Here is a 24,960-nt window from a genome sequence, read left to right on the forward strand (position 1 = left end):
TCCCAGCCCTCTCCCTGCAGGCAGCAGCGAGCTCCGGGGGAGGGTCCCCTCACTTCCCCCCTGCATCACACTCACCTCGCACCACTGCCACTGCATGTGCTCCTAGGGTACCTCTCAGGTACAGGAAGCCCCCTCGCCTCCCCTGCAGTGGGTACCATGAAGGGGGGGCTGCCATCACATGTGCACCTCCTCCCCTTCTGCTGCCCCTCACTGTAGCCTCACTGGGGGTGGGGGGTGGGGCTGCCCCTTATCCAGCGTGGGACAGGAGCGGTGACTGCGGGCGGGGGGGGGGCCCTGTGCCGGTGGAGGGTTCCATTGGAAAATGAAAGGGTCTGAGGGGGAAGGGCAGGCTCAGGGTCAGTAGTGGATGGGGGGGGCTAGGACCCTGCAGTGGCAGTTGCACTCTGGGACACTCTGCTCTAGGTCCCCGGGGAGGTGATCTGGGGCATCAAGTGGAGGCCGGGGGACACTTGGGGGAGGCGTGTGGGGGCAACAGGCGGGACCGGGAGAGAGACTCAGCCCCTAACATTGGTGGAACCGGGCCCCCAGACCCTGAATATTGCTGGAGCCTGGGCACCATGAGCCCATATAACTCGCCACCTATGCTTGAATGCTTCCTTCAGCGCTTGGGCCACCAGCCGGGGTCTGGTGCCTGTAGGGTAGGTCTGGCTCCGGAACCGTTGCTGAAAGGTTTCTGGGCTAACGTCCAAGGCGTCCAGGATCACTGTCTTTACCTGGCTATAATCCCTTGCATCCTCTGTAGACAGCTCTCTATACGCTATTTGGGCTGTTCCAGTCAAGTACAGGGCCAAGAGAGTGGCCCATTGGTCTGGGACCCACCCTGCAGCCAGTGCCACCCTTTCAAAAGTTACCAGAAAGGCCTCGGGGCCACCATCAGGTCCCATCTTGGTTAGCCACACCGGCGCAGTGGTGCGGAGTGACCTAGGTGCATCTCCGGGCTGGGGCTCTGCAGGGCGAGGCAGTGCCATCGCGAGCTGCTGTATGTGTTGTCATTGGTGTTCCTGAAGTTTCCAGAAGAACTTTCCCATCCAAGGGGATGCTCTGTCTTTCAATATCAAGCGTTCCCCCTCGGGACACTGTATGAAACCCCATAGAGATGTTTCAGACTTACCATGATTTGCTGGGTGCAATGTAGAACTAGCTGCTAAATATTTCCCTACTCAAATCCCACTCTGTGTGATCACCACAGAAATCAAAGCAAACTCATTCTTGCTATCATGCCATTGTTTGCGAAATGAGATACAGGCTCACATATCTCCTATTTGTCTTTTTTTTCTGAAAATTAGGTTCATGAACATTTCTTTCCTTTCAACAGCCTCCATGGTGACGACTTCACCGGTGCTCCAGGACTGGAGCACCCATCGAAAAAAAGAGCAGGTGCTCAGCACTCACTGGCTGGCCCCGCCAATCAGCTCCTCCCCGGCCATTCCAGCAATTCCTGCCCACCACTGATCAGCTGTTCTGCAGAGGGTAGGAGGTGCTCAGGGAGAGGAGCAAGGACAGGAAGAGGCGGAACGAGGGCGGGGTGTTCTTGGGAGAGGCGGTGGAATGGGGCAGGGAGAGGCGGAGTGGGAGCAGGAAGAGGCAGGGAAGAGGTGGGGCCTAGAGGGAAGGGGTATAGTAGGGGCAGGGCCTGGGGCAGAGAGGTGATCAAGCACCATCAAGGAAATCAAAAAGTTGGAGCCTCTGCCTACCCTGCCCCCACATGACTGGGTAACTGAATCAAACCTTAACAACATTGCCTTCATTCTGAAGTGAAAAATCAGAACAGTCCATTTTAATATGGAGTAAATAGAAACTTTTGACTCTACGGAGATGCTTTTGTGTCTTTCTTGTTCTTTTTTTTATCCAAAAAGTTTCCCCCCCCCCCCCGAAATAGACACATTCCCAATGAAAGTTTCTGCCAACACCTTGCTCTCATAGCGAATACACCAAACTGGAAGACAGAATATCTAGGTTCTATTTCCTGGTCTAGCAAACATTCCTGTCTGACTGTCAGCCCCTCCTTTGCAGGGGGAATGTCAAAGAGCCGATACTGGGTGCTCTGCACAGGATGTGGGGTCCCAGTTTGGGGGAAGCTCTTTCGGGAAGACAATTCTCCCTCCATCCCTGAGGCACAGGGTGGAGTATCCGCATGGCTTCAGCTACTACAAGGTCAGGCAGAGCACTAGCAACTCTGTCCTGCCACACTCCCCATTCTGAGCTTTTCCATTCAATGGATGTTTTTTCTCTCATGCCTGACTGCCCTTGAACCCCGACCCCTCTGACTTTCTTTGCAAAGTGCTGGTGAGGTCTCAGCTCAATGACATATCAGGATTCCAGAGTAATCTACACAGACCCTCGACTTCCCAGATGCACTAGGCATGCAATAAGAGCATACCTTCTGCAGTTGAAGTTGTTGGAACCAATACAGGGCACACAAAGTTTGGTCAGTGGACTGTAAGTATTGAGTAAAATAGGAAAACTCACCCATTTGCTCCTGGAAGTCCTCTGCAAAAGAAAAATGGGGAGGAGAAGAAAACAGTTCAGTGAATGTCCATTGACTTATGAATTGAAGAGGGTGAATGAGATCCTTTCTCTGTTGATTAGCATAAATATTGGCCCTGCGTAGTGAGCGAGCTCTTCAATCTGTGGGCTAGCCCCATTCCTATCCCGCTACGGAGTAGATAGAGAAGATTATATTCTTGCTTTAATCAATTTAAGAAGAAGCTTCATGGCCACAACTAATTAGCAAAAGGTGAATATGACACAGTAAGCTCCTCGCTTAATATGGGTTCTGCTACGAAAGGAGCAGTAACACCATTTAAATCATGTGCTATGTTCCATTTGCTGTTTCAATGCAGAGCCCTTTCAATGTGTACATGGCCTTTCATACCGTGTCTCTGCAAGAGTGTTATGGTTCTTGGAGAATACAAACCAGGATTGGGTGAGTCTATTTACATTTCAACAATATATGAGCAGCACTGCTCAGAACCAGCAAGTGCTCATATTTTGTTATTGACAAAATTAACCAAGTTATCTGCTCTATCAAAAACAGGAAAGTGGGATGAGGTCTAATAACTGAATGAATTTTCTTTTCATTCCACAAGATTCCTACAGAGCATAGAGTACACAAAAGAAAAAGACAAAGACTTACTTCTTCTCTTTTCCAAGTCTCCTAAAAAAGTAAAAAATATATTTAAAGATAATAATACCATCTTTTATAATAAAATGGCGAAGAACAAAGGTAACTAATAGCGCATAGCAGCATAGAATCATAGAAGATTAGGGTTCAAAGAGACTTCAGGAGGTCATCTAGTCCAAACCCCTGCTCAAAACAAGACCAGCACCAATTAAATTATCACAGCCAGAGCTTTCTCAAGCTGGGCCTTATATACCTCGAAGGATGCAGATTCCACCCACCTCCCTAGGTAACCCATTCCAGTGCTTCAGCACCTTCCGAGTGAAAAATATCAAAAGCTGTGTTTATTGGCAAATAGATCTGAATGAGCAAGTGACTACACAATGAACAAAAATACTGTCTAAGGCCTCTACAACATGGGCCAGAGAACTTCCCCCAAACAATTCATGTTTGCATTAGAGCAGATCCTTTACAAAGAACATACAACCTTGATTTCAAAAATTTCCAGTGATGGAGGATCCACCAGAACCCATGGTAAATTGTTACAATGTGTAATCATCCCCACGCTTAAAAATGTATGCCTTATTTCTGGTCTGACTTTCCTAATTTCAATTTCCAGCCATTGGATTTTGCTAGACCATTCTCTGCTAGACTGAACAGCCCATTATCACATATTTGTTCTCTTTGTACATAGATATAGAGTGCTATCAAGTCACCCCTTCTCTTTGTTAAACTAAATAGATTGAGGTCTTTGAGTCTATCACTATAGCATATGTTATCTAATCCTTTAATCATTCTGGTGCTGTTCTCTGAACCCTCTCCAGTTTGACAACTTCTTTCTTCAGAGGGGGACACCAGAACTGAACACACTATTCCAGCAACAGAGCCAAATACACAGCTAATATTACCTCTATAGTCCAAGATCATACCCATGCCCTGTGGCCTGGGGCCCAATGAACACTATCCTACTGAAGGGCCTGTGTCAGCTCCAGTGAAAGGGGTACAGCTTTGCTGAGACAGAAATTGCACCACTGGCTGGCCCCGCCAATCAGCTCCTCCCCCTCCACCGCTGCACCTCCTGCCCGCCACTGATCAGCTGTTCTGCAGAGGGTAGGAGGTGCTCAGGGAGAGGAGCAAGGACAGGAAGAGGCGGAACGAGGGCGGGGTGTTCTTGGGAGAGGCGGTGGAATGGGGCAGGGAGAGGCGGAGTGGGAGCAGGAAGAGGCAGGGAAGAGGTGGGGCCTTGAGGGAAGGGGTATAGTAGGGGCAGAGCCTGGGGCAGAGAGGTGATCAAGCACCATCAAGGAAATCAAAAAGTTGGAGCCTCTGCCTACCCTGCCCCCACATGACTGGGTAACTGAATCAAACCTTAACAACATTGCCTTCATTCTGAAGTGAAAAATCAGAACAGTCCATTTTAATATGGAGTAAATAGAAACTTTTGACTCTACGGAGATGCTTTTGTGTCTTTCTTTTTCTTTTTTTCATCCAAAAAGCTTTTCCCCCCCCTGAAATAGACACATTCCCAATGAAAGTTTCTGCCAACACCTTGCTCTCATAGCGAATACACCAAACTGGAAGACAGAATATCTAGGGTCTATTTCCTGGTCTAGCAAACATTCCTGTCTGACTGTCAGCCCTTCCTTTGCAGGGGGAATGTCAAAGAGCCGATACTGGGTGCTCTGCACAGGATGTGGGGTCCCAGTTTGGGGGAAGCTCTTTTGGGAAGACAATTCTCCCTCCATCCCTGAGGCACAGGGTGGAGTATCCGCATGGCTTCAGCTACTACAAGGTCAGGCAGAGCACTAGCAACTCTGTCCTGCCACACTCCCCATTAAGAGCTTTTCCATTCAATGGATGTTTTTTCTCTCATGCCTGACTGCCCTTGAACCCCGACCCCTCTGACTTTCTTTGCAAAGTGCTGGTGAGGTCTCAGCTCAATGACATATCAGGATTCCAGAGTAATCTACACAGACCCTCGACTTCCCAGATGCACTGGGCATGCAATAAGAGCATACCTTCTGCAGTTGAAGTTGTTGGAACCAATACAGGGCACACAAAGTTTGGTCAGTGGACTGTAAGTATTGAGTAAAGTAGGAAAACTCACCCATTTGCTCCTGGAAGTCCTCTGCAAAAGAAAAATGGGGAGGAGAAGAAAACAGTTCAGTGAATGTCCATTGACTTATGAATTGAAGAGGGTGAATGAGATCCTTTCTCTGTTGATTAGCATAAATATTGGCCCTGCGTAGTGAGCGAGCTCTTCAATCTGTGGGCTAGCCCCATTCCTATCCCGCTACGGAGTAGATAGAGAAGATTATATTCTTGCTTTAATCAATTTAAGAAGAAGCTTCATGGCCACAACTAATTAGCAAAAGGTGAATATGACACACTAAGCTCCTCGCTTAATATGGGTTCTGCTACGAAAGGAGCAGTAACACCATTTACATCATGTGCTATGTTCCATTTGCTGTTTCAATGCAGAGCCCTTTCAATGTGTACATGGCCTTTCATACCGTGTCTCTGCAAGAGTGTTATGGTTCTTGGAGAATACAAACCAGGATTGGGTGAGTCTATTTACATTTCAACAATATATGAGCAGCACTGCTCAGAACCAGCAAGTGCTCATATATGTTATTGACAAAATTAACCAAGTTATCTGCTCTATCAAAAACAGGAAAGTGGGATGAGGTCTAATAACTGAATGAATTTTCTTTTCATTCCACAAGATTCCTACAGAGCATAGAGTACACAAAAGAAAAAGACAAAGACTTACTTCTTCTCTTTTCCAAGTCTCCTAAAAAAGTAAAAAATATATTTAAAGATAATAATACCATCTTTTATAATAAAATGGCGAAGAACAAAGGTAACTAATAGCGCATAGCAGCATAGAATCATAGAAGATTAGGGTTCAAAGAGACTTCAGGAGGTCATCTAGTCCAAACCCCTGCTCAAAACAAGACCAGCACCAATTAAATTATCACAGCCAGAGCTTTCTCAAGCTGGGCCTTATATACCTCGAAGGATGCAGATTCCACCACCTCCCTAGGTAACCCATTCCAGTGCTTCAGCACCTTCCGAGTGAAAAATATCAAAAGCTGTGTTTATTGGCAAATAGATCTGAGTGAGCAAGTGACTACACAATGAACAAAAATACTGTCTAAGGCCTCTACAACATGGGCCAGAGAACTTCCCCCAAACAATTCATGTTTGCATTGGAGCAGATCCTTTACAAAGAACATACAACCTTGATTTCAAAAATTTCCAGTGATGGAGGATCCACCAGAACCCATGGTAAATTGTTACAATGTGTAATCATCCCCACGCTTAAAAATGTATGCCTTATTTCTGGTCTGACTTTCCTAATTTCAATTTCCAGCCATTGGATTTTGCTAGACCATTCTCTGCTAGACTGAACAGCCCATTATCACATATTTGTTCTCTTTGTACATACATATAGAGTGCTATCAAGTCACCCCTTCTCTTTGTTAAACTAAATAGATTGAGGTCTTTGAGTCTATCACTATAGCATATGTTATCTAATCCTTTAATCATTCTGGTGCTGTTCTCTGAACCCTCTCCAGTTTGACAACTTCTTTCTTCAGTGGGGGACACCAGAACTGAACACACTATTCCAGCAACAGAGCCAAATACACAGCTAATATTACCTCTATAGTCCAAGATCATACCCATGCCCTGTGGCCTGGGGCCCAATGAACACTTTCCTACTGAAGGGCCTGTGTCAGCTCCAGTGAAAGGGGTACAGCTTTGCTGAGACAGAAATTGCACCACTGGCTGGCCCCGCCAATCAGCTCCTCCCCCTCCACCGCTGCACCTCCTGCCCGCCACTGATCAGCTGTTCTGCAGAGGGTAGGAGGTGCTCAGGGAGAGGAGCAAGGACAGGAAGAGGCGGAACGAGGGCGGGGTGTTCTTGGGAGAGGCAGTGGAATGGGGCAGGGAGAGGCGGAGTGGGAGCAGGAAGAGGCAGGGAAGAGGCGGGGCCTTGAGGGAAGGGGTATAGTAGGGGCAGGGCCTGGGGCAGAGAGGTGATCAAGCACCATCAAGGAAATCAAAAAGTTGGAGCCTCTGCCTACCCTGCCCCCACTTGACTGGGTAACTGAATCAAACCTTAACAACATTGCCTTCATTCTGAAGTGAAAAATCAGAACAGTCCATTTTAATATGGAGTAAATAGAAACTTTTGACTCTACGGAGATGCTTTTGTGTCTTTCTTTTTCTTTTTTTCATCCAAAAAGCTTTTCCCCCCCCCTGAAATAGACACATTCCCATGGGAAGTTTCTGCCATCACCTTGCTCTCATAGCGAATACACCAAACTGGAAGACAGAATATCTAGGGTCTATTTCCTGGTCTAGCCAACATTCCTGTGTGACTGTCAGCCCTTCCTTTGCAGGGGGAATGTCAAAGAGCCGTTACTGGGGGCTCTGCACAGGATGTGGGTTCCTAGTTTGCGGGAAGCTCTTTCGGCCAGGACACTCTTCTCTCAGAAAGGCACAGGATCACTGAGCATGAGGCCTGGCTTGCAGCAGACTTTTTAGCTTTGCTTGATTCCAGGATGCTCTGCACTGTGCTGTGTGAGGGGAGAGCCCTCCTCATCAGCAGAGGTTACAGTGAAGTACAGTGAAGGCCCCTGAAGTTCCCAGCAGAAAGTTCCCATCCAAGGAGAAGCTCTTGCACTTCACTGTGAAGTGTTCCCCCTTGGGGTAGAGTATGAAACCCCACAGAGTGGTTTAAGTCCTAAAGAATGTTGCTTGCTGCAATCTAGAACAAGCTGCTAAACATTTCCCTGATAAAACCCCACTTGTTTGATCATCTGAGAAATCAAAGCAAACTCACTATTGTCATCCAGTTATTGCTTTGCAAACTTGCTGTATAAGTAGGAGCATTGCCAGCAGATCGAGGGAAGTGATTATTCCCCTCTACTTGGTACTGGTGTGGCCACATCTGGAGTGTTGGGTCCAGTTTTGGTCCCCCCACTACAAAAGGGATGTGGACAAATTGGAGAGAGTCCAGCAGAGGGCAATGAAAATAACTAGGGGGCTGGGGTACATGATTTATGAGGAGAGGCTGAATGAACTGGGGTTACTTAGTCTGCAGAAGAGAAGAGTGAGGGGGGATTTGATAGCAGCCTTCAACTACCTGAAGTCCCAAAGAGGATGGAGCTCGGCTGTTCTCAGTGGTGGCAGATGACAGAAGAAGCAATGGTCTCAAGTTCCCTGCCCCTTATCATAGAATATCAGGGTTAGCAGGGACCTCAGGAGGTCATCTAGTCCAACCCCCTGCTCAAAGCAGGACCAATCCCCAATTTTTGCCCCAGATCCCTAAATGGCCCCCTCAAGGATTGAACTCACAACGCTGGGTTTAGGGGGCCAATGCTCAAACCACTGAGCTATCCTGCCCCCGTTATAGCTAACTCCCCACTCCGCGCCCCCTTACCGTGCCAGTCAGAGCAGTGTGTCTGGTGGCCGCATGGTCCACCGGAGCCAGACGCGCTGCCCGCTGGAGCTTGCAGCCCCGTCCGCTTACCAGACCACTCAGAGCGGCAGGAACTCAGGCCCCACCAGAGCCAGCCACGCCGCTGCAGCGCTGCCAGGCAGGAGCGGCGGGCCAGAGTGCTGCCCACGTGGCGGCGTGGCTCCAGGGGAGGGGGGACAGCAGGGGAGGGGCCGGGTGGAGCCTCCCCGGCTGGGAGCTCAGGGGCCAGACAGGAAGGGCCAGCAGGCCGGATGTGGCCCGCAGGCCGTAGTTTGCTCACCCCGATCTAATAGCTACCCAATGGAAGAAGTGGAAATGCCACCATTTAGGAGTTTTAAAACAATAAAATAGTAATAAAATAAAATGTACTGTGGAGAAGGGACAAACCTGCACTAACTCCTGGGAAGACAGAATAATAAAGTTTTGTTAAATCTGCTTTTTCCATTTCTAGGCTTTTCTTACCGATAACCAAGACGTCAATGATGATCTCTCTGTGAAATGTGTTGGCTGTGGCAGAACATACGTATTTCCCTTCTTCTTCCACCTGAATATTGTTCAGTTTCAGAGAAATATTTCCTTTCCCAAACTCCTTTCCTTTAAAAACTTCTGCCTTTTTTTCATATTCTTTCCTGTGCCATTCTCTGCTGTTCATTCCATTTGGAGACAAATAACCCATTGCGCATTTGTCATCATGTAGATAAGAATTAACCAGGGGGCTGCTTTCATCATACATATATAAATAGATTGCCTTTCCCTCCCCAGGTCCAACTTTCCTCCATTGCAGCTCCATGCTAGGAGGCAGATGTTTTGTAATCAGCCGGCAGGGAAGAATGGCATTTTCTCCAATTACAGCGGTAATGACGTCATGTTCTGCCTCCACATCAAAGAAACCTGAAAAATGTTCAGGGGGTTATATTTGCACCAGCGGCACATAATGCCTCATATTAATGTGCAAGAGAGAGAGTAAAAAAGAGGCAGCCCTAATTCTCCTCTTATTTATGTTGTTTTTACAATAGTGTAAATTCATTAGCTTCAGGGGGTCACTCCTAATATACACACAGATAAGTGAAAAGAGAATCGGAGCTCTACTGTCTTTTACATCTGTGGTGATCTCAAGAATAGTATTTGAAAAGAAATGTTTCAGAGTAGCAGCCGTGTTAGTCTGTATTCGCAAAAAGAAAAGGAGTACTTGTGGCACCTTAGAGACTAACAAATTTATTAGAGCATAAGCTTTCGTGAGCTACAGCTCACTTCATCGGCCACTCTATACGGCTAAATTCAGTGCCTTGCATAATCACAGGTTTCAGAGTAGCAGCCGTGTTAGTCTGTATTCGCAAAAAGAAAAGGAGTACTTGTGGCACCTTAGAGACTAACAAATTTATTAGAGCATAAGCTTTCGTGAGCTACAGCTCACTTCATCGGCCACTCTATACGGCTAAATTCAGTGCCTTGCATAATCACAGGTTTCAGAGTAGCAGCCGTGTTAGTCTGTATTCGCAAAAAGAAAAGGAGTACTTGTGGCACCTTAGAGACTAACAAATTTATTAGAGCATAAGCTTTCGTGAGCTACAGCTCACTTCATCGGCCACTCTATACGGCTAAATTCAGTGCCTTGCATAATCACAGGTTTCAGAGTAGCAGCCGTGTTAGTCTGTATTCGCAAAAAGAAAAGGAGTACTTGTGGCACCTTAGAGACTAACAAATTTATTAGAGCATAAGCTTTCGTGAGCTACAGCTCACTTCATCGGCCACTCTATACGGCTAAATTCAGTGCCTTGCATAATCACAGGTTTCAGAGTAGCAGCCGTGTTAGTCTGTATTCGCAAAAAGAAAAGGAGTACTTGTGGCACCTTAGAGACTAACAAATTTATTAGAGCATAAGCTTTCGTGAGCTACAGCTCACTTCATCGGCCACTCTATACGGCTAAATTCAGTGCCTTGCATAATCACAGGTTTCAGAGTAGCAGCCGTGTTAGTCTGTATTCGCAAAAAGAAAAGGAGTACTTGTGGCACCTTAGAGACTAACAAATTTATTAGAGCATAAGCTTTCGTGAGCTACAGCTCACTTCATCGGCCACTCTATACGGCTAAATTCAGTGCCTTGCATAATCACAGGTTTCAGAGTAGCAGCCGTGTTAGTCTGTATTCGCAAAAAGAAAAAGAGTACTTGTGGCACCTTAGAGACTAACAAATTTATTAGAGCATAAGCTTTCGTGAGCTACAGCTCACTTCATCGGCCACTCTATACGGCTAAATTCAGTGCCTTGCATAATCACAGGTTTCAGAGTAGCAGCCGTGTTAGTCTGTATTCGCAAAAAGAAAAGGAGTACTTGTGGCACCTTAGAGACTAACAAATTTATTAGAGCATAAGCTTTCGTGAGCTACAGCTCACTTCATCGGCCACTCTATACGGCTAAATTCAGTGCCTTGCATAATCACAGGTTTCAGAGTAGCAGCCGTGTTAGTCTGTATTCGCATACATGCGCATACATGTATGCGAATACAGACTAACACGGCTGCTACTCTGAAACCTGTGATTATGCAAGGCACTGAATTTAGCCGTATAGAGTGGCCGATGAAGTGAGCTGTAGCTCACGAAAGCTTATGCTCTAATAAATTTGTTAGTCTCTAAGGTGCCACAAGTACTCCTTTTCTTTTTGCGAATACAGACTAACACGGCTGCTACTCTGAAACCTGTGATTATGCAAGGCACTGAATTTAGCCGTATAGAGTGGCCGATGAAGTGAGCTGTAGCTCACGAAAGCTTATGCTCTAATAAATTTGTTAGTCTCTAAGGTGCCACAAGTACTCCTTTTCTTTTTGCGAATACAGACTAACACGGCTGCTACTCTGAAACCTGTGATTATGCAAGGCACTGAATTTAGCCGTATAGAGTGGCCGATGAAGTGAGCTGTAGCTCACGAAAGCTTATGCTCTAATAAATTTGTTAGTCTCTAAGGTGCCACAAGTACTCCTTTTCTTTTTGCGAATACAGACTAACACGGCTGCTACTCTGAAACCTGTGATTATGCAAGGCACTGAATTTAGCCGTATAGAGTGGCCGATGAAGTGAGCTGTAGCTCACGAAAGCTTATGCTCTAATAAATTTGTTAGTCTCTAAGGTGCCACAAGTACTCCTTTTCTTTTTGCGAATACAGACTAACACGGCTGCTACTCTGAAACCTGTGATTATGCAAGGCACTGAATTTAGCCGTATAGAGTGGCCGATGAAGTGAGCTGTAGCTCACGAAAGCTTATGCTCTAATAAATTTGTTAGTCTCTAAGGTGCCACAAGTACTCCTTTTCTTTTTGCGAATACAGACTAACACGGCTGCTACTCTGAAACCTGTGATTATGCAAGGCACTGAATTTAGCCGTATAGAGTGGCCGATGAAGTGAGCTGTAGCTCACGAAAGCTTATGCTCTAATAAATTTGTTAGTCTCTAAGGTGCCACAAGTACTCCTTTTCTTTTTGCGAATACAGACTAACACGGCTGCTACTCTGAAACCTGTGATTATGCAAGGCACTGAATTTAGCCGTATAGAGTGGCCGATGAAGTGAGCTGTAGCTCACGAAAGCTTATGCTCTAATAAATTTGTTAGTCTCTAAGGTGCCACAAGTACTCCTTTTCTTTTTGCGAATACAGACTAACACGGCTGCTACTCTGAAACCTGTGATTATGCAAGGCACTGAATTTAGCCGTATAGAGTGGCCGATGAAGTGAGCTGTAGCTCACGAAAGCTTATGCTCTAATAAATTTGTTAGTCTCTAAGGTGCCACAAGTACTCCTTTTCTTTTTGCGAATACAGACTAACACGGCTGCTACTCTGAAACCTGTGATTATGCAAGGCACTGAATTTAGCCGTATAGAGTGGCCGATGAAGTGAGCTGTAGCTCACGAAAGCTTATGCTCTAATAAATTTGTTAGTCTCTAAGGTGCCACAAGTACTCCTTTTCTTTTTGCGAATACAGACTAACACGGCTGCTACTCTGAAACCTGTGATTATGCAAGGCACTGAATTTAGCCGTATAGAGTGGCCGATGAAGTGAGCTGTAGCTCACGAAAGCTTATGCTCTAATAAATTTGTTAGTCTCTAAGGTGCCACAAGTACTCCTTTTCTTTTTGAAAAGAAATGGTGAGTGGTACAGATCTTCACTATGCTGCACCAAAGGCTTGTCTATGCACTGGGGTAATGGGCACGATGGAAGTGTGATGAATAAAGTGCACCAATGTGTTGTGCATTAATTGGTCTGTGTAGATCTTGATGATACACACTAAAAGTTCCCAAGTGTGCTTTACCATATTACTGTTTCAAACAATAACATGGTAAAGCACACCAGGGAAACTTTAGTGAGCACCAGCTGGGTGTCTACATGGACTAATTAACGTGCAACCCATTAATGCGCTTTAGAAATCACACCCCAATAATGCATGTTGGTGCTCCATGTAGGCAAGCCTTGAATGACGTGGTTGGCCACAAGGCAGGTGCGTTTAGCCCTATTTTGTAAGTAAGAGCAGGAATATTTGCTTTGACAGTACAACATCTCTTACCTGAAATTGCAATAACTTTTTTGCGGTGCCTCTTCAGCAAGGGGTTTGTTATAGTGCATGAGATAGTGTCAGAAGCAATATCTGCGACCCTGAGTGTACTGTGGATTTGATACAGATCTGTCACATCTTTCTGGATTCTTGTTTCAGCCATAGCAGGTATGTTTTCTCCTGCGCTGTCAGTCCAGCGTACTTCAGGTTGTGGGTACCACCCTTGGGACGTACACCTCAGAGTGATTGAATTATTCTGCTGATGTTCCATACTTAGGTGAGGTGCAGAGCCAAAACCTAGAGTGAAAACCAATTTCAAAAAATGTTAAACAGGTTGAAGAACTAGCTAAAAAAACAAACAAAGAGTGCTAATGATGAATGATCACCACTATCATTACAGCCACCATGTCCTATTGAATCTACACTGAACTATAATTTTGCATTTCCTGGTATCTTAAATTCATACAAAGAGATTTCCACCTCAAGAGATCACCAAACACTTCACAAGCTGATCCCAAACTGTATGTAGACAGGACGACATTGTATGTATACGACAGCTTCACTTTTGGGATGGTAGCAGGTCAGTAAGGAAACAGTGTTTTCAGAAAAGGGGAGAGCTATCTTTGTGTTCCGCATATTTTGGGCTCATTCAGGGACCTTGCTAGGGCCCATTGTAAGTCAGAACAGCCTTAGGGCTACTCTAACTTACACTTTGCTTCCCACGGTCCCCTATGAGCTCTGGGAAACAGAGCCTAGCCAAAGCACAGTGTGCTCCAGCCATACCCCTACCAGCTCTTAGCCTGCTCCCTCTCTCCCACAACCCTGACATGCCCCTTACACCACGTCCTAAAGCAAGACCACTACAGAGCCCTTACATCAGCTCTACACTGGCCAAGGAGAACCTTCTCTGTACACCAGGAAATATCAGTGGTTCATTTCAACGTAAAAGGGTCTTCGTGTAACTGAGAATCAGGCACAGTGTGTACAAACCAAAGGTGGACACAGTTCTGCAGGACTCTGTAATGTACTGCCTGGGTGCATGTGTTGTGATGGGAGGTAATGGCCCAGCTTTGCCCCTGCGCTTTATTCATTTTATTGCTGTTGTACAACAGCAGCATACACAATGCAGGGGGATGAGGATTGCACATGCCACTAGCAAAAAGTCAGAGAAAAATGGACATGAGGTATCCATGTTGTGTGCATACACTGTGTATAATTTGAATACACTGTGCGAGATGGACACCAAACTGCTGAAGCTTCTCTGACTCCCAGTCCAGCACTTTTCCCCCTCTTCCTTCCCAGTCCATCACTTCCTTTGCCCACCTCCCATAACATTGCACACAAGTGGGTGTTTCTCCTTCCCGTGCCAGTTGATGAACCTTCCCTTTTGGGAGGAAAGGATTAAATGGAAATGCAGCTGCTACACACAGGGCAAGGCAATGGAGAATCAGCGCCACTGTGATCAGTGCGGCATTGTTCCCTGCCAGCAACACTTTTCTATCAACATATCCATGCTTACCTGAAATAGTTACCTGGGCAATAGCTTCTTTATAGACACCATCGCTTGTCACCGCACACACGTACTGACCACTATCTTCTACTTGCACTGGAAAGACCTTCACCCTAATGACTCCATTCTCATACTGTCCTTTGATCCTGTGCCAGTCCCCAGCCCGGCCCAGCTCAGTGCCTTTTTCTGTGCTATTGTAAAAATATAACGTTGTATTTTTGTTCCTTTCCAATTTGTACCAATGCACTTGAATGTTAGCGGGAACCTGGTCTATGAGATTGCAGGACAACATCATAGCTTGTCCAACCAAGGCAATTGGAACATCAACATGCACAGTGACAGTAAAATCACCTGCAAGAAAGGAAATAAATCATGATCACTGATTTTCTTCAAAAGCTTGACATTGGTGAAGAGAGAACAAAGTAAAAACTAGATGCAATTTCTGAGACACAACAGAAATGTTTCCTGGGAGAAACTCACTCCATCTAACCTAATTACCCCCCTTCAGAATGGAGGGCGTGTTTGAGGTCCTCACTGGTAGCTCAGCTATACACATATTTGAGCACGAGGTGGTGCAGACTGAACTTCTCTTGGGTATGTGCAGGATGCATAGTCACTCCCGAAACTCCAGGCAGAGCAGGGGCCAGTGGAGAGGCACACAATGGGGGCAGGTCAGACAATTAAAGTTTATAAGCATTAAAACACAAACTGTCAACTGCATATATAAAAATTTTAGGGTTAAGTCAAACTAATTTCTTACTTTGCATCTCTGAATATTTTAATTAGCAGCAATGGAAATATTTTTTCATCCGTTTGTGTGCGTATCATGAAATTAACATTTTATCGACATTTACTAATAAAAATCTAAGCCTAGTTATGCTCCTGCTTTCTGCCCAACCCTTTTGGGTGGCTTATGCCTCTGCAAGAAGTAGGAGGGAGAAGTCCCTGAGCATAGGAAAAGCAATTGTAGTCTTCAAGGTGACACCCAGCCCGTAGAGTTTTGTTGGGAAAAGAGAAGGTTGCTCACCTTGTGAAGTAACTGAGGTTCTTCGAGGTGTGTGTCCCTGTGGGTGCTCCACTTTAGGTGTTTGTGCGCCCCTGCGCTCATAGTCAGAGACTTTTGGTAGCAGTGCCCAGTTGGGTCGCACATGTGTGGTCCCTGCAGGCAGTTAACTGATGCTGTGTGACCAACCCCAACTCCGTTCCTTCTCCACTGCAGAGACTAATAAGGAAACTCCAAAGTAGAGGGGAGGAGGGAGGGTAGTGGAGCGTCCACAGGGACACACATCTCGAAGAACCTCAGTTACTGCACAAGGTAAGTAACCCTCTCTTCTTCTTCGAGTGCTGTCCCTGTGGGTGCTCCACTTTAGGGACTTCAGAGCAGTACCCTCCGATGGAAGGAGGGGCTTCGGAGTTGAAGTCATGACCTCCGATACTACAGAGTAACCGAAGGAGGTATCAGATGTTGTCTGTTGCTCTAAGCCATAGTGCTGTCTAAAGCTATGCCCTGAGGCCCAGGTAGCAACTCTACAAATGTCCATGATAGGTACATTGTGCAGAGAAGCTGTGGAGGCTGATAAGGCTCTAGTGGGATGTGAGCGAATCCCCATGAGGGATTGGCAGTCGCACTCATGATAGCAGAGTTTTGTGCGATTATGGATCTATGTGGAAAGTCTTTGTTTAGAGATGGTGCTCCTTTTGGAGCATTCAGCAATGGATAGACACAGTCTGGGGGACATATGGGATGCTTTAGTCGTGTCTATGTAAGAAGCCAATGCCCTCCGAACATCAAGATTATGAAGTGTGTAATGTGTTCTATCTGTGTGGGGTTTAGGGGTGTGATCTGAGGGAGGCTTTATCCTTAAAGAAGAGCATGTATGGGGATTCCACCATGAAAGCCCACAGTGCTCCCACGCGTCTGACAGATGTCATTGCCACAAGAAATGCTACTTTCATAGAACAGTGTAGCAGTGATTATGTTGTCATGGGTTCAAACGGGGAAGAGGTGATGATCCAAAGGACCAGGCTCAGGTCCCATGGTGTAGTAGGCTTACGTAGTTCAGGGTAGGCATTATTGAGTCCTCTGAGGAAACACTGGGTCAGTAGATGGGTAAAGATGAGATGGCAATCCACTTTGTGATGGAATGTTCTGATGGTAGGTAGACGGACTTTTATTGAGCTCATGGATAGGTCTGACCCTTTGAGTTCTAATAGGTAATGCAGTATAGAGGGTAATGTCCCTGGGATGGAAGTCATCCATTTTAGTTGGCACCAGGCCTTAACTCATCTCCCCTTCAGGGTGTATGGGTGACAGTTCATTTCTGTTCAACTGTGTAACAGTATATTTTGTATCTCCTCTGAACAGGTCAGCTCAGGTTTCATGAGCCATGGAGGAGCCATGCTCTGAGATGGAGTTTCTGCAGATGCAGGACACAGCCTGAGTCCTGGGACAGTGGGTGAGAAAGAACTGGGAGTGCAATTCATGGATGCACTGTCATGCTGAGGGGGTAGGATACCATGGTTTGGCGAGACCATGCTAGTAGAATTACTGTGGCCCATACCGCCCATCCAGGCTGATCTTGTGCATCACTCGGTTCAAGGGAGGAATAGGAGGGAAGGCATAAAGAAGGGGATCGTTCCACTCGAGGAGAAATGCATTGCCTAAAGACTGCACATCGAGACCTGCACTGGAAGAAAAACGAGGGTGTTTGGTATTTTATGCAGTTGTAAAAAGGTCTACTGTGGGGAACCCCCAGTGTTGAAATACATGCAGGAGTACTGTATTGTCGAGCTCCCTTCGCAGTCCTGAGAAATTTGTCTGCTGAGAGTATCTGCTGTGGTAGTGTGGATATTGTGTCTGATGCACCATCATCAGGGTTTTATGACGTGCACACAGAGGTACTGTGAGTGTGCTCCCACTTGTCCGTATATATAATACATACAAGCTAAGGCTCCAAATAGCCTTGTCCTTGATGAGTGGCAGGAATTGGGAGCAAGCGTTGCGGACAGCTTTAAGTTCCAGTAGGTTTCTACGTTGAAGGGATTCTGCAGGAAACCAGCGGCCCTATATGGAATGTGGGTGCAGGTGTGCTCCACATCCCAGGAGTGAGGCATTTGTGACCATACGTTTGTCGGTTTTGCCCACTAGAGAAGGGGGTCCTTTATTTTGCCCGATATCGTGTGGTGCTTGTTTATGCTGTGCCTGTGTGGAACAAAGCTGATACGTAGCCTTCCTTGTAGGCAACGGATGTTCAATCTGGTGTGTCTGACAGCAAATGTTGTGGTTTCCATGTGATCAAGGAGTTGGGGGCAAGTCCTGGCAGATACCTGTGGGCTATTTCGCACAGTGGGTATGAGGCTGGTGAGCTTGAGAGAACATTGTCTCGACAGTGAGGCTATAGCCTTGATAAAGTTGATGTGGGCCCCAATGAAGTCCAGCTCTTGCACTGTTGTTAGAGTAGGCTTGTCGTTATTTATTAGGAAGCCCAGATTCGTGAAGAGGGTTACCACCTGTTCGGTGGGTTGCAACGCTGTCTGCTGGGTTGATGCTTTTAGCAGGCAGTAGCTTATAGTGTATAGTGTGGCCATCTTGAATCATTGTACTTGTGGCACCTTAGAGACTAACAAATTTATTTGAGCATAAGCTTTCATGAGCTACAGCTCACATCCGATGAAGTGAGCTGTAGCTCATGAAAGCTTATGCTCAAATAAATTTGTTAGTCTCTAAGGTGCCACAAGTACTCCTTTTCTTTTTGTGAATACAGACTAACAGGGCTACTACTCTGAAACTTGAATCGTGTTTCTGACAAACTTGTTGAATTATCGGAGGTTGAGTATTGGTGTCCATCCACTGGAGTTCTTGTTCGGGGAGGTTGATGGTTGGGATGCAGCGACTTGAGAAGTAGATTGTTGTCCCCTCAGGGCCTGTGTCTGCGACCCTGTGAGTCAAATCACCATTGTTGTTGTGAATACATTGGCCGATGGTATCGCTGGGATGTAAAGTAATTCCTCTGTTTCCTCTTGGGTTTGGGGTTATAGGTTCGCAAGGATCGGAGAGTCGCTTGTGAGTCCGTGACTGAGTGGAGTGAGTCATCTGGTCATTTTGGCGAATAATTTGGGCTGGCATGTCTTTGACCATGGATTGCACCTCTTCAGGGAAGCCAGAAGGATAGAGCCATGAGGCCCTTCTCATTACAACCACCGTAGACACAGAAGTTGCAGCCCTGTCCTCAGAATCAAGTGCTGCGAATTGTTCTCCCTTGTCCTTGGCAATAAAATTAATCAGTTCAGACATTTTTATGTAATTTGTATAGTTCGATTTCGTTAGTAATGTCCCATAGTTGGCTATGCGGAGGTGAGGTGTAGCCAAGGAGTAAGCCTTGTTGCCAAAACTGATCAAGTCTTTTCCAGTCCTTATCATGAGCTGTGTTTCTGGGCTGTTGTCGCATGCCACTTCACTGGACTGTGTCTATCACTAAGAAATTAGGCGTTGGATGTGAAGTCCACGCCCTTTGTTGGTACACACCTGCTGTCGGACCTCCTGCTGGAGGGGCAGCCTCAGGGGTCCACAGAATGACCCTTACAGGGTCCATCAGTGTCTCATTCATGTGAAGGGCAATTTTTTTTAAACGAAGTGGATGTATACAAAAAGTCCACTATCCATGCTGTATCACAGGGACCTCCTCAAGGGAGATGTCCAGAGAGGGCCACCCTCTCAAATAAGCCATGGAACAGTTTGATATCATCCCCTATATTGGGGGAGGAGGCATAAAGGTGTCCTCTGTGGACAGTGATGGCAAGTGGATAGGTGATGTCTCCTGCAGGAGCAGGGCTTCTTCCTCCTCTTCCCCTGGTACCAGTGAGGGTACTGATACAGAAGCTGTGGGGAATTACTGTGTGCTGAGTCTGACCATGGCAGGCAGTCCCCCCTTGTGTGGGGCATATGACCCATGGATTCCAGTATGCCCATTGGGATGGGAATGGCATGGGGTCCCCATACCACTGTAAGGAGAGACTCCTGGGTTGACTGACTCCTGATGGATAGGAGCCGGTGGGGAAATAGCTCCCTGTTCTTCCTCATCTTCCTCCTTCAAATAAGGAGTGAGACAGCGAGCGGTGTTGGGGACGCAGGGAGACTCTGTGCCCAGGTTATCATTCTCATATCCGTACTGCGGATAGGGGGATCGGGGAGAGCCGAAGACCCGAATCCTCTGTCTGAGGAACTGCTGCTGTGCTGGTTTGACTGGCCCCTGGGGCTGCCTCCTGGTCAGTGCCAGGGCTGCAGAGAGGAAGGCGGGGCTGCTGGCTGCGCCTCTGTGCGTGTTGGGTGCACCTTTGATGAAGCCACCTTTTGTAGCGGGGCCACACCATCATTTGCAGATTGCGGTGCAGAGGCCCAGGGGTTTGGTTTCCCCTTAGTTTCTGTGTCGGAGCCGGCTCCTGTAGAGTCTCTGGCTCTAGCGGTGCAGGCAGTGCCAGGGTTTTCCACCACCTCGGCTCTCGGCGCTGACCAGGTGGTACAGGCCCTGGATGCCTGCCCGCAGAGTGGCTGTAGATTGTGGTGTGGAGGCACAGGGCTCCGACCTCCCCTCAGTGCCTGCGCTGGTGCTGTCCCCCGCAGTCTTTGTCTGCAGAGGTGCCGGAGCTCTTAGACACCCCAGCCGGTACTATTATTATCCGCGGGACGACTGTGGATTTTTTTTGTTTTGTAATTCCTGCGGCAGGGATCCAGGTGCTTCCTCAAGTGACGCCCAGCGGGGCACTCCAATGTGGGGTTGGAGAAAGGACCCCTGTCTGAAGCCACAGTTGGCAAAGTGTGGAGGGGTCCCTAGTCTCATGCCCCAACGCAGGTCCGAGAGACCTCTCCACTTCGTGCTGTTCTGGCCGTGAGCCTGAAGCAATGCAACACTTTGTGGCATGCCTGCTTCGCCCAGGCAGCCAACACACCGATCGATCGTGGCTGTCAGGGACAGGCACTGTGAGCCTGGAGGCAAGGCGCTGAAAGCCCAGGAAACCGGCCATTCCCGTTGGGGGAGGGATGCTTCTGCCCTCAAAACTGCTGTTTTTCTGAAGTTCCTGGCCGGGAGGTTTTTTGTTTTGTTTTTTTAAACCAAGGAGAAAAGAAAAGGGAACATGCGAAGTAGCTGCTAACAAGGAAAGTAATCTAGTGTAGACACAATAAATCGATCCCCGAGCGCTCTCCCCGTCGACTCCGGAACTCCGCCTCCACGAGAGGCGAAAGCGGAGTCGACGGGGGAGCAGCAGCGGTCGACTCGCCGCAGTGAGGATGGCCAGGTAAGTCGACCTAAAATACATCAACTTCAGCTACGCTATTCGCATAGCTGAAGTTGCGCAACTTAGGTTGACCCCCCCCACCCCAGCGTAGACCAGACTTAAGTAACTTACTGTAACTAATTAACTACAAAGTAGCGAGGCGCTGCTGATTGCTCCAACTCCTAGCCAAGGGCGGTGGAGAAGGAACGGAGTGGGGGTTGGTCGCACAGCATTCGTTAATTGCCTGCAGCAGCGCGAGGAAGGGACCACGCATGTGCGACCCAAGCGGGCACTGCTACCAAAAGTCTCCGACTATGAGCACAGGGGCACTTGGACACCTAAAGTGGAGCACCCACAGGGACAGCACTCGAGGAAGAACTCCCCCACCCAGCCAGGCTGAGTTAGCCTTTCAGCTCCCTAGGGAAACTCAGCCCTTTTCTAATGCTCTGAGTCAACCTAAGTTACACTAGTTACGTTACACAGTTTATGTAACTTATGTAACTTACATCCACGTAACTTACATCGACCTAACATGGTGCTCTCCCATTGATATAGTTTCTGCCTCTCATTCAGGTGGATTAATTAAGTCTACCGGAGAGCGTTTGCCTATCGACTTAGCATGTCTTCACCAGACCCATTAAATCAACGCCACTGCATAGATCGCAGGGGTGCTGATTCAGCCCCTAGTGTAGACAAGGCTTCAGTCACCACATGGCACCGCTGCCCTGGGTGCTGGTTCAGGGCTGCCTTCTGCTGTCACTGTGTCTGAGCCCTAGGGTGGGTCCCCTCTACTGGTACCATTTGCAAAAGCTCCCTGGAACTGGCACATGAGAAACACACCTAATGTAATGGGCACAGGCAATTACTCAAAGCGGAACAAAGATGGTTTATCACAATGGAATCAAGTCTGACTGTCCAAAGAGAAAGAGTAAGCAAAAATGCCTCCTTTTTCAGCTGATGTTTTTTGTTTATTTCTGTTTCGGCCACAAAATGTTGGTACTTAAATTTACAATAAAAATTGAAATTTTCTGTGGAAACAATTGACTCCATTAGTAAATGAGTTATTCTAACCAGGTTTAACTCTGTTTAGCTTAGTAGCTCTGAAAGTTCACAGGCACTGTGGAGTGGGTCTCTGCCAACAATTAAAACTACCCTCTAGACTGCGATGTAGGAAAGCACAGGTGCCTAACCTCTAGATTATTATGCCCTGAACAACTGAAACTCCTCTGTGTCATATTCCCTGTTTATAGCAAAATTGCCCTTCTGCTTTTGCCATGACACCTGGGCCACTCCAAGCCAGAGCAGAAAAGTCTTCCCAGGGAAGGCAGCCCCAGAACATTTCATGGTGACAACTGAAACCTCAGCAACTAAGGAGCAAACAGTTCTCACTAGAGAATGTGGCACCTTAGAGACTAACAAATTTATTTGAGCATAAGCTTTCGTGAGCTACAGCTCACTTCATCGGATGCATTTCACGAAAGCTTATGCTCAGATAAATTTGTTAGTCTCTAAGGTGCCACAAGTACTCCTTTTCTTTTTGCGAATACAGACTAACATGGCTGCTACTCTGAAACCTGTCACTAGAGAATGATCGTGCATGGTGGGATGGACAGCAGAGCTAGGGTTAGACACACACACATATATAAAATCAATGTTTATTTTTAAGCATTTTTTCTATGTTTATCTATTGAAATTTTCAGAGTTTTGCAGAATTATGGGGTTTGGGCTTTTTAAAAAAATTGTATCAATTTAAAATTTCAGAGTCTCAGGAAATTTGAGGGGACACACACAGAGACAATTATTTAATGACGGTAGATTCTGGGATTCAAAGCGTGAAAGCATATAACCATTAAAACAGAAACTGTCCACAGCATATGTTGAAATGTTAGCCTTAAGTCAAACTAATAAATTCTCAAGCCCCATTTTTATTACTTTACTTCTCTGAGTATTTTGATTAGCAGCAATGGAAATATTTTCTCGTTAGTTTGTGTGCATACAGTGAAATTGACATTTATCAACATTTACTAATACCAATGAAATTCTAATCCTTCCAAGCTTAGTTATGGTCCTGCTTTCTGCCTAACCCTTTTGGGTGGCTTGTGCGTCTGGAAGAAGCAGGAGAGAGTAGTGCCTGAATGCAGGAAAAGCAATTGTACCTGGCCATTGCCAATCTTTCTGTTATTTTGGAATAGTAACAATCATTCTGTTATTTTAGGCTTCTCCTAACAATATCCACTGGTAGGGTAAATGTCTCATCTAAGCAGCAGTGTCACTGTGCTTTCATCCTGAAATACAGCTCTCTGTACTTTTCAGCAGCTTGAGGAGGATGACTAATGACTTGTGTTCAGACAAGGATCTTGTATGCTCACCCCTCACCCCCTCAGTTAATGAAGCAGGGTCACTGAGATTTTACACACATCTAATATCATGTAAAAACACCTGAAGAGATAGACAGGCTCCAGAACACAGTGATGTTATTCCCACCACAATGCCATTAGATCTCCCAAATTTTGTTTGGAATTCCCTCTTTATATTGCATCATGGTTTCCTTACACAGTATTTAGATAGGTTTCAGAGTAGCAGCTGTGTTAGTCTGTATCCAAAAAAGAAAAGGAGTACTTGTGCCCCTACTCTACTTGTGATACATTGATGACATCTTCATCATCTGGACCAATGGAAAAGAAGCCCTTGAGGAATTCCACCATGATTTCAACAATTTCCATCCCACCATCAACCTCAGCCTGAACCAGTCCACACAAGAGATCCACTTCCTGGACACTACGGTGCTAATAAACGATGGTCACATAAACACCACCCTATACCGGAAACCTACTGACCGCTATTACTACCTACATGCCTCCAGCTTTCATCCAGATCGTACCACACGATCCATTGTCTACAGCCAAGCTCTACGATACAACCGCATTTGCTCCAACCCCTCAGACAGAGACAAACACCTACAAGATCTCTATCAAGCGTTCTTACAACTACAATACCCACCTGCTGAAGTGCCCTGCTGAAGAAACAGATTGACGGAGCCAGAAGGGTATCCAGAAGTCACCTACTACAGGACAGGCCCAACAAAGAAAATAACAGAATGCCACTAGCCATCACCTTCAGCCCCCAACTAAAACCTCTCCAACGCATCATCAAGCCAGGTAGCCAGCCAGTTAGGCAGCGACACAGACAGCTGTAGTGGCACAGGCGCTAGCAAACAGAGCTCTAAACAGGGGAGTTTGAGTGGGAGTTTGAAAGGGGAGTTTGTATTGTGGTGCTTGTTTGGGGTTTGCTTTTGCTGGGGGGGGTGGTCTTTTTGGTGTGGCTTGTGTTTCCCAGATTAACAGGACTTAGGTGGGAAGGCGATGACAGATATGGAGGCAGCTGTGGGAGTGACTCCTGTAGTGGAAGACACAATGAGGATGACTGGATGTGGAAGCTGTGGTATGTACGTGATCCTGGAGAGGGGACATGGTAAGAGTTTTTTCTGCATGAAATGCCGTCTGATAGAGCTGATGGAGGAAAAGATCCGAGGTTTGGAGATGCAGGTGGAAAGTCTGGTTGAGTTTAGGAAGGGGTTTGAGCAGATGATGGAGCAAAGACATGAGGTGTCTGAAGGGAAAAGCTCAGACTTACAGATGGAAGCAGGGCTGGGGAATTTTGAGGGGAGACTGGGGGAGGAAAGTGGTCAGTGGAAGCATGTGACTAAAAGAACCAGGCAGAGGAAAAGACGGGCTAGTGAAGGAGAAATAGAGCTTAGGAACAGGTTTGCAGAGTTGGAAAATGAAGAAGGGGCTCAGCAGGTACTTGTTGAAGGTGGAAGGGTAAGGAAGAAGAGAAGAGAGGCTATTCCTATAGGAAAAGCGGAAGAGTCAAGGGAGACTACACCAAATATGAGCCCCAGGAGGATACAGGATGGGTTGAAGAGGATTATAAGGGAAAATAGGAATGGAAAGAACTTGCAGCCAGAGGGAACAGGGGAGAGACTGGAGAATAGCACTGTCAC

General features: G+C 46.7%; 1 protein-coding gene across 1 annotated transcript in view; it reads right to left on the bottom strand.

The window, feature by feature from the left end:
- The window catches only part of LOC119847446 (butyrophilin subfamily 1 member A1-like), a 99,909-nt gene that overhangs the window by 42,596 nt on the left and 32,353 nt on the right, over positions 1–24,960 (bottom strand). Inside the window, exons 4-7 of the mRNA XM_043501185.1 lie at positions 14,694–15,035; positions 13,187–13,471; positions 9,096–9,524; positions 5,250–5,270 (exon numbers count right to left, since the gene is read on the bottom strand). Of these exons, the coding sequence (XP_043357120.1) occupies positions 5,250–5,270; positions 9,096–9,524; positions 13,187–13,471; positions 14,694–15,035 (1,077 nt within the window). The remainder of the gene's footprint in view (positions 1–5,249; positions 5,271–9,095; positions 9,525–13,186; positions 13,472–14,693; positions 15,036–24,960) is intronic.

The sequence above is a fragment of the Dermochelys coriacea genome, chromosome 23 (assembly GCF_009764565.3).
Source record: "Dermochelys coriacea isolate rDerCor1 chromosome 23, rDerCor1.pri.v4, whole genome shotgun sequence".
NCBI lineage: Eukaryota > Metazoa > Chordata > Testudines > Dermochelyidae > Dermochelys > Dermochelys coriacea.